This window comes from Amphibalanus amphitrite, unplaced genomic scaffold (genome assembly GCF_019059575.1).
Source record: "Amphibalanus amphitrite isolate SeventyFive unplaced genomic scaffold, NRLGWU_Aamphi_draft 000668F_arrow, whole genome shotgun sequence".
In the NCBI taxonomy this organism is placed as follows: domain Eukaryota; kingdom Metazoa; phylum Arthropoda; class Thecostraca; order Balanomorpha; family Balanidae; genus Amphibalanus; species Amphibalanus amphitrite.
The window spans coordinates 188,748-199,274 of record NW_024882162.1 but is presented as its reverse complement, the minus strand read 5'-3'; the positions used below and the strand labels follow the sequence as shown (position 1 = coordinate 199,274).

Sequence of the window (10,527 nt, the reverse complement as noted above, 5' to 3'; positions counted from 1 at the left end):
CACCGGCCATGCCCTCCCCCCCTTGAGCCTCCCGGGGGGCCCCATCAAGAAGTTTTTTTCTTGTTCTTCACGGAGGTTACCGACGGGAGCTTCAACCCAGAGGTCTCCTAAGCTGAAGCGGGCACCGTCTATCGGAATAGGGTAGGTACCGCTTTCGGGGTCTCCCGGAGGCCCATTTCTATCCCTCCGGCCTCGGGTGGGGCCATTTCCATCCCGAGGTCCGCGGGGGCACCATCTCGAGTTCTCCGGGGGCACTATCCCGAGTTCTCCGTGGGCACCATCCCAGGTTCGGAGGGGGCACCATCTCGAGGGTCCAGACTCCGGGGGCACCATCCCGAGGTCTCCGGGGACACCATCCCGAAGTCTGTCTCCGTGGGCACCAATCCGAGGTCTCGGGGGGCACCATTCCAAGTTTCTAGGGGCACCATTCCGAAATCCGAGGTCTGAAGGAGCACTCTCCCCGGTTCTGAGGGGGGGGGGGGCACCATCCCGAGGTCTCAGGGCCCTCAGGGGCACCATCCCGAGGTCTCAGGGGCACCATCCTCCTGAGTAAGTGGCCGAAATGCGTGGATTTTATAGGGGGGGGGCGCCAAATGCCAGGGGGCACCATAATACCGTCTGCCCCCTTGACTAAATCCTGGATCCGCCACTGCCTGCCCAAGTTTGACCCTTGGTTTGACCCAAGTTCAGGTCACGACGTGAGCCGTGCCAGTGCCACCAGAGAACTTCGCTATCAATTATCATTTATCATACTTATCTTACAGCACATTTCCTTGATATATTGCATCAGCCATGAGCCCATGAGAAGCTGTCAGTGTCATCAATTTATACTTGTCCTGTCTCGGGTTTTTGCATAAGCGTATGTGAGTCACAGTGAGTGACCCGGAGTCAGGTCAGCGTTTTGACGGCATTAAACATTCGACACCATGTAGAAGTTCGTGTGCGCGTCGCGATGAGAGAAACACGATGCTTGTAGGATTGGTGTAAAAGTTCAAGATTACTTCACGTAAAAGTTATTTCTGACAAATTTTTCCTGGTCACAAGCACCCTTCACCTAAATGTTGTGAATCGAAGTGATTAGTCTCTGCGCATTGACGAACTTGCATCAAAGCGCCATTGAGAACACGCCAGTATCGTCCTTGTATTACGGCCATCACTCATCCATCGATCGGTTCGCGACTGTCACCATCAAATGGCCGGCCACTGCTGAAATGCTACCGTCATTAAACACCGTGGAGGCCATAGTGGAGCTATTTGAGACGGGAACAGCGCCGAGGATCCGGCCATTTACCCGTGGGCATCGAGTGGAAACGCTTCGAGCGGAATACGTTCTATTCCGAAAGTGGGGTTCATATCATAGTTAGGTCATACGCAACCCATGTGGTTGTCTGGGAGCGCAGCGGCCTGTCGACAAGCGGAGCTCTTGCCTATAGCTATTCGCCGTGGAATTAGAGTCGGTTTGTATGTATAGCTAACTAACTTCCTGGGTGTTTAGTTCAGGCCCGGAACTGGCCCAGGACTCCGGAGTGAAGAAGATACAAGAAAACCGACGGAACTTGAGTGTTATCTGTCGTCGCTGTAAGTTACGTGTTGTTGCATTGGGGTACATCATTGAAGGAGACTTCCGACCTCGACGTCTACCTTACGAAGAGAGGTGTGTTGTTCCAAGACAAAAAAGTACGCTGCCAATCCACGAGACCTAAGTTTCCAGCTTCGGCCTCTGTTCTTCCACATTATTCCGATGATGAACAGCTCGTTACTGACACCAGAATCCCCACCTTCCTTCGACATCTCTCGGTCCTCCCCCATCAGTGACGAGCTTCGTCTGGCGGCTCTCCACGATCCGCCCTACCTCTTCATCAACCAACGGGCTGACAGAGGTCTCCGCTACGACGGCCTTCTCTGGGACCTGTGGCAGCTCCTGGCTGAAGGCCTACAGCTGCGCTACCGCATCATACCTCTATGGGACGGTGGGTATGGCCATCGTAGTGCCAACGGGACCTGGTCCGGCCTCGCTGCTGAGCTGGTGTACAACCGCGCTGATGTGGGACTTAGCTGGATAGCACACAGTCCCGAGCGAGACAAAGTGATTGACTATGTGGACACAGTGCCGATTGATATCTCTGAGGAGACGTTTCTTGTGCGTCAGGGACCTGAAGAGGAGCTGAGGCTGGACGTCAAGGTGATGCTGAGCCTGCTAGAGCCGCTGAAGCCCCAGGTGTGGTGGACGCTGGTGGCTTCGCTGCTGGTCATCGCGATGGTTCTGAGGCTGACGTTGCGGTATGAGGAGAGGGAATTCGGCAACAATTTCAGAACGGGATGGGGCGGAAGGAAGATGGAGAACAGCCGCACATCAAGCAAGAGCCGTGAAAAGGATGTCAGTGAAAAGAAGACGGGTTTCAGGTTGAAGAACGTCTTGAATACTGGATGGAATGCGCTGAAGTATCAACACAGAGCTGGTTCACAATACCGCAAAAACAAGTTTTACAAAGCACTTGTAAAAAATAGGGGTAACAGACTAACTAAAAGATCGGCACCAGCCGAGGATAACAGGTTAAACCGTGAGAGGGATTCAATTTACAAAGACATCACGGAAAGCGAGGCTCACCAAAGGGGCATGGAAGATGGCAGGCTTACGGAAACTAGACATCTGAGGAATAATTATACTCATACCGGTGATCGGATGATCAACGAGGAAGCAGTCTCATATAGCCCGGGATGGACCGGACCAGTCGTCACCAGCCCAAAACACAACACCGCTACCTGGAGCCTGTGCCTTCTTCGCGCTTTTATGACCCTGGTGGGCCAGGGCTGGGAGCACTCCCCTAACCGCCTCTCACCGCGCCTGGTGAGCCTCTCGGCCTGGCTTCTTGGGATCATCATCTACACGAGCTACACGGCTAACCTGACTTCTCACCTGGCCGCCAGTCACCCAGGCTTGCCACTGGAGAGCCTGGACGACTTCGCGAAGCAGTCTGACTGGAAGTTCGCCTGTGAGCCTGGCCAGCTTCAGATCGGTGTCTGGGCGGCGAGCCATGACCCTGTCGAACGCGAGCTGAGTCGACGGTACGAGCAACGTGATCGACTGCTTGTAGCCAACCTCTCCGGACCGGAGGAGCAGCTGACCGCCCTGCTGCGACCCAAGGTGATGTTGTACATAGATGCCCGCAAACTTCGTCGCTGGCTGGGGCAAAGAAGCTGCTCTCTGGTTCCTCTGCCACGTGCGCCTCCGAGTGTGCCACTGAAAGGGTATCTGACCGTCTCCAAGAAGCTACCCGCCCTGAAGAAAGCCCTCAATGAGGAGATGCTTCGTCTCGCAAGCACGGGCGTCTTGCAGCGGCTGAAGAATCAGTGGCTGAGCGTTCAAAAGTCGATGTGCAAGCGACAGCCTGCGTTTCGTCAGGTGACGCTGGGTAACCTGATGGGTGTGGTGGCTCTGGTGCCACTGGCGATAGCTGTAAGTTTGGTCCTTCTGGGGCTGGAGTTGGTGTGGTCCGTCACAATAAACCACGCGTTTGTTTCGATGTGGGGGTGAAGATCAATCATACTTTCGGCCGATGGCTGTTTTTAATCATCATTATTGTACCGAACCCGGGTTTATTAAAAATAAGATAATTGTGCATATGTAATCTATATAAAGTAAACGTCATGTACGTTTACGGTCACCAGTATTTACCTACTACCTAAATGGCATACACCGCCATTGTCGACGCGTTCTTTGTCTACATATATGCCGTACTTTATTGTAAACGTCAAAAATATTTATGTGTTAGCATACCTATTTATATGGAAAGCTGTGTTCCGTGGTGACTCAAATTCGGAAAGACTGATCGGCGGTGCAGTACCTATCCCGTGTTGCGGCCTTTATACCATTTAGCACGCCTTTCACACGCCGAGTAATTTAAGTTGACCAAACTATGTCATTCGGAAGCTGTAAATGTTATGTGTACATAAAGGGTAACGTTTAAATAATTTCGTTTGGGTTGCATCTCTAGAGAGAGTCCCTTTGGATCGATTTACGCCGAATTTTTGCGCGGTCGAATAACCACATGCATAGTAATCCCAAACTGTGTCCCTTTTTTAATCTTAATCTCTTTTCTAATGTGTCATTAAAACATGTCGTCAATGTCGGTATACCTACGTAGGTACTGCATATAAAGCCCTTGGTCCCCTGGCACATGCATATATGATATATATGATATATATGATATATATATATATATATATATATATATATATATATATATATATATATATATATATATATATATATATATATATATATATATATATATATATATGTCATTAAACACGACAGCATGTTTGGTGTTATTCAGCTTTTTTGTTTCATTTTCGAGACGTCGGACGGTACTTCTTTCTTCATCGTTCAACGAGAAAAGTAACTCACCAAAAGAAGCAATGGCTGCGATCGAGATTAAAGTTGTCGTAAATCGGTTACTCATTAGGATGTAAATTAAAGTTCGTTCATAATTCGTTCGCTGTTATATTTATCTTAGCTTTCGATCAACATTGATCATCATCAGAGAAATGAATATACACAAATGATGCCGCGCAATATATGTCACAGATGAATAAAATATTAACATTTCTTCAAACATCGTCCTATTTGTATCATGGCACCACTCTTTCGAACACAAATCTACATCCAGCTAAATACACAGGTTTTAACATCGTTACCGTGAATATTTACATTGGGTCGCGCATAACAACAACAAACCATCATAATTCACAGATGACACATCGTTCAAACTTTCACACATTACATCATTTGTCTGTCGAACAGTGGAATGTTTGTCAGAGTTTTCATGTGTGTGTTGATGATGGGTGATGTGTCGCGGATGATGATGGTTTCGGTGATGGCCAGTCGTCGTTTGTCGTTTTGTCGCGCTATTATTGTGGTGTTGTTTGTCAGTAAGTCTCTCGTGAGTCGGGTTCCGTGCTGGTCATGAAGATGTGCCTTGGATCCTCCGTCTTGTAAGTGCATAGTCAGTCGGCGGCTCAGTGATGTAGTTGTGTGACCAATGTAGTATACGTTGCGGGTTGCACAGTCCCCGGTAGAACACTTACAACGGTATACTACATTGGTTTCTTGTAGTGGTGTAGTGGTCTGTTGATTGTTACGCATTATGAGTGAGGAGGTCCGTGGTGACTTGTAGTAAATTTTGAAGCGTATGCGGTGCTCAGGATTGACTGGAGTGACGTTTTTTGTGATGATGTCACGCATGGCTTTTTCATCTTTTTTCCAGGATGGTGTGAGGGTATATATATATATATATATATATATATATATATATATATATATATATATATATATATATATATATATATATATATATATATATATATATATATATATATATATATATATATATATATATATATATATAGGTTGAAACCTACAGGTTGAAACCGTTGAATGCAATACGGGTCGGGGTTTATAGTTCAGTTACATCTGTGTTTCAATCCTCTGTAAAGTATTAGTAAATGAACTTATTCGTTTGCACTTGGTGTCAGCCTTGCAACATATAAGTCATGTCATGCATTGAGATCGATGATTCTTATCGATTGCCTACTTTCGATGACCTAATAAATAACGTCTGCACTCTGCTATGATAAGAATCTGGCCCATTCACTATCCGCCCCATATCACATATAGGAACAGGTTATTAAAAAAAAAAACGAGGGCAATGGATCGGAATCTATGAAGCCGCGTGAAGGTTGACGCGTTGAGCTACTTCAAGGTTTTAGAATTTAGATGAACGTTTACAACAATTTTCGTTTAATATACTATATACTCGTGTACATATATTTTATATAAGACCGTTTAATATAATTTCCTACCGGAAGGCTTATTATGTTATACCGTACCGCCACAATTTTAGTATGCGGCGATGATATACAAGTCTTTCAAACGTAAATTAGCCATTGCTTGAATATGCATATAATAAGAAATTACCTGTATGATTTTACCGATTATCTTATGACTTGGGGCAATAATAGCCACGACTGATTGTGGACTGCCCTGCAAATGCAATACATACATACATACATAATACATACCTTATACCTTGGGTCGACGTTTGAGATTGCATAGGTACCCATATTTATTTATTCGTTATGCATACGGAATTACTCCTTAAAGGGACCCTCCCACTTTAACATTAGATTTGAGTTGAGATAGCCAAAATGGGGTCCCTGGCTCACAATTACCGGTTTCGGCACTCACAACATCGAGAAATGCCTTAAATCGGAAATATTGAATTTCAAAATTGCAGCATTTTGATTCAGAGGGGCTAATGCATAGGAATACCCCTCTGAATGTGTGACGTCAGCGCAGATATCTAACGATTTTTAAATGTTTGACTAAAGCGTTTTGTAGCACGCGGTGGTATATGCTGCTTTGCGCGCAACAAGTGCCGCACTTTCAGCTGCCAAACTATTGCTTCCAAATAAAGTCGCTAGGAACAGCGGAGATCCCAAAAAGTAAACAAAAGTAAAAGTCTAATATCTTGAAAACCGGTGAATATATTTTGGTGAAATCTGGTAGATATTCGTTTTCGCTCTTTCTGAACCGAGCGACATCACTTTCATGCCAATTCATAAACTTTTTTGAAGGTGGGAGGGTCCCTAAGGGCGTCGGTAAAGAGTTAAATGTCATCTTTATATATAAGTAGTATAAGTTTATTCATCAAGTTATATATAAGTATCATTTTATATATAAGTAACGTATAGGTGTTATAGGTTAATTAACGATGTGTAATTAACTGTAGTTATGGTTAAATATGCATAGTAAATCTTGTTAAATGTATAGTTGAGGATAAACGATATTATATATATATATATATATATATATATATATATATATATATATATATATATATATATATATATATATATATATATATATATATACATATATATATATTATGCTAACGTTTATCACACGTCACAGAGAGCACATACGCTGCGCCACTCCCATACGTCACGAACACACCCTGTCTCATCGCTTCACCAACACCCTGACCGCCATCACCACACCCAACAACGCCGTCATCGCTCCAATGCCCGCGGTCATCGCCGCAAACCCATACCGGTCAATGACCGCCCCGCCTGACACCGGACCCACAGCGATCCCCAGCGAAAACGTGGCGTGGAACAGGCTCGAAACGAACGCCTTGGTGGCCACACTGTCCTCGAGACCGCTCGCAACACTCGCGTCCAGCATCGCCTTGAAGCAGGGAGTGAAGGCACCGCCAATGAACAGCTCCTCGAAGATCATACCTGCTCCGGTGATGAGCCAGTGTGGAGGTAGGGGAACAGCTGGGGCGATGAAGATGATACCTACGCTAGAGGCGATAAGACAGCCAGCCATCTGGGGAAACGGACTGGGACGTTTCTCAGAGAGCCGCGCCCAGAGAGGGTTCACCAGTGCATAGAGAGTGGTCGAGACGAGAAAGAAGATACCGACTAGAGAAGGAGGAACGCCAAGGACCTGATCAGAGTACACCGCGAATGCAGACTCGACAGTGGTGACGTCAGCAGCGAAGACGAGGATCGTCGCCAGACACAGCCAGTTGTCGACTGCGCCGAGGAACTTCAGTAGCGACGCGACGAACGGCGCCTGCTGGCAGTCGGCGCTCTCGATGTCGGGTATCAGGCGCGTGAGGGCGGCTGAGGTTAGCAGCATCACCGCTCCGAGGGTGTAGAAGGGCGTGCCGAAGCCGCCGACGGCGTACAGGCCGCCCCAGAGGGCCGGTGTCAGCGCCAGGCCAGCCGTCAGCGAGGAGCCGATCACGGCGACCGCTGTGGTCACCCGACTGCCGAACTCGCTCCCGGCGATGGTGAAGCCGCAGGTGGATATCGCCGCCGAGCCTGCGGCTTCTATTAGCCTCACCGCGAACACGGCGAATATGAAGGTCTGAGTGTCTTCGATCCTGTCCAGCACCCCAAACACCAGCGTCGACACACCCGCCAGCGCCAGGCCGATGTTGTAGAGTCGACTGACGCCGATCTTAGGAGCTAGACGTCCCACCAGCGGGTTCAGCATCATCTTGACAATGGCGAAGCAGCTGAAGACGCCGCTGATGACTGTCTGAGATACACCGCGAGAAGCCGCCTCCACGGGGAAGAACGGGATCATGACGGCGATCAGGGAGCCGTTTAGTAGCGTTACTAGACTCAGACAGGCTAGCAGCTTCCGCTGGGTGGTGGAGAAGCGATCGTTGCCTGGCTTGTCTGGCTCTGCCTTCTCTGGAAATTTCTGGTCGTATGCCCCACTGTTGTTGACGCTCACGGACTGATAGTCAGGGCTGTCGTGTTTTGAGGCCGGGTCTCCATTCTTCTGAATCAGCCGCTGCGTCTCTGATCCTTCCGTGTTGACCATGGCGACTCGCTGAGTGAACGAACAGTTCAGTTGTGCACGCCACAGGTGTGTCCGGTCACAAACGGCGCACAATTGTATTCACTGGTAGGGCAAGTGCGGTCACCGCCTATTTATTCTAATGAATGTCATTGTTTTTCCGAGCTTAGCTAGATTAAAAGATTCTTTCTCACGTCACAAAGCTTTCCGAACACTTCAAATGCACCGTTGGTATTTGCAACTTATTTTGCAAAATGTTACGTAACAACTTTTAAAAGTCGCTTGCCTTTCAAGTAAACTTTTGCCGCTTGAAAACGGGACATTTACCACTTGTTCAGCGCTTATCACTTGTTTCCAAACCGACCAAATTCTCACAACTTATCTCACTCGGAAGAAACGTTTCCCCACCGTATCTCTCCGCGTCGGACGACACCACCGTACTGGACGACCCGCCGCTACCCGTGCCGCGGCCCGAGCGTTCCTTCACTGTCACGCTCAGCATACCGGTCTTCCCTCCCCGCCCCTCCCCCTCCTCCCCACCGCCGCCCAACCGCGCCGCCCTGAGCCCGCTCCGCTTTCAGCGCCTCGGGCAAGGAGCTCCTATCGAGGCACACGCAGGGCTTCCTAAGCTATCGTTCAATGACCGTGGTAAACAAATAGGATGAATTGCACACATAAACGTAGCTACGACCGGACAAGTACAGGTGAACAAACGGGCAGACAGACAGACAAACAGACAGACAGGCAGACAGACAGATAGACAGACAGACAGACAGACAGACAGCGGAGGTCCGACGGACCACGCCTCGGTCCCGCGGCGAAACTCCGGTGGTCCAGCCGTTCCCCTCCCTTCTTCACCTCCCAGTCACCTGGATCACTGACCTTGGGTTGCGTAACAGACAGGACAAAGTGTGCTGCTGCTGCGGAGAACGGCTTCCACACAGTGTGCAGTCTGCCAATAAATATTGAGTTCAAACAGATAACCACTAACGGGTATCTGTTACAAAATGTCAAGCCGAAATTGTGCAGAATTTCGGTCGGTCAGTGACATCTAATAAGCCGATAAATAAAAGTCATACTCAAGACGGTGATTATTGAAAAAAACTATGCTTACTGTATTATATAATACTCACTGTCGAGTGTCGAAGACGGTTAGTGTCATCCTTGTGTTTATATCGGTTTTATTCACTTAGCTGTCGGTGCACATTAGAACATAAAAAAACTGATTTAGGGCTACCGGAACACCGATTTACGCCCATTCCTCACCGGAATTGCCACGGCTGCCCTACCATAGGCTCGAGTCTCCTGCTGTCGACCCTAAACTCACAGGTGGCGAGCAGTGATTTACCGAGATAATAACATTCATTGCATGACGGGGGATGCATTCCAACTCGGCCAGACACATTATATTTTTGACACCAAGCTGCCAAGCAATGGAATCTAGGACGGTTGACGGTGCAAGCCTTCAGCTAGTTCATTTGAGGCCGCGCGGTGGTAAAATGGAGCCTTGAGGTAGTATTTTCTTTTCCCTCTTTTTTTTGCAAATGTCTACAGAGGCGCTGCCTGACCTTTTTGGGTATGCCGAAATGTCTTGCGCTTGTCATTGTTTCGTCATCTTTTTTTTCCGGATGAACCAACCCTAGGCCTCAGCCCTCAAGGTCCCAACAGTGAAATGGTAATGGTATAGTCTATAGATATAGGTAGGTATCATGACACGTATCGCCCTCACCCGGAGGCTTCTAAAAGGTCGATGTCAAGGTCAGGTTAGGGAAGGTCACCTTTAGAGAGACTACCTCCCTCATGACTCATCCGCCGACGCGAAACATCGACCCTAGCGTAGCGTGATCGGCCACAAAATCAGGGCTGAAGTCCGCTCGCCGCTGCATTGCAAAATGCAAATTGATAAGCGTCCATAATTTGCCAAGTTTTACACTGTTTAGGCGAGCTGAGAGCTTTTCTATCGGATATCGAATGTTCTCTAGCCGAGAGAAAATAACTGTTAGCCTAGTTATCACGATTTTACACGCGTCAGCCGTCAAGCCAAAATGTACCTACTCAAAATACACAGCAAAGGAAAGTGGAGAATTCCCTCTACGAGTATGTTTTTTATGACGTCAAATATGGCAGCGCATTAGAACCTACCTCCC

General features: G+C 47.9%; 2 protein-coding genes across 2 annotated transcripts; one reads left to right on the top strand and one right to left on the bottom strand.

The window, feature by feature from the left end:
• Window positions 1–1,744: 1,744 nt before the first annotated feature.
• LOC122364295 (glutamate receptor ionotropic, kainate 4-like) lies at window positions 1,745–3,535 on the top strand. Its single transcript, XM_043334533.1, has 2 exons — window positions 1,745–2,377; window positions 2,810–3,535. The coding sequence occupies exons 1-2, from the start codon at window positions 1,745–1,747 to the stop codon at window positions 3,533–3,535; spliced, it is 1,359 nt and encodes a 452-aa protein (XP_043190468.1).
• Window positions 3,536–7,021: 3,486 nt separating this feature from the next.
• Window positions 7,022–8,404, bottom strand: LOC122364293 (MFS-type transporter SLC18B1-like). The gene has a single exon (XM_043334532.1). It carries the CDS (start codon window positions 8,402–8,404, stop codon window positions 7,022–7,024), a length of 1,383 nt encoding a protein of 460 aa, XP_043190467.1.
• Window positions 8,405–10,527: the final 2,123 nt, after the last annotated feature.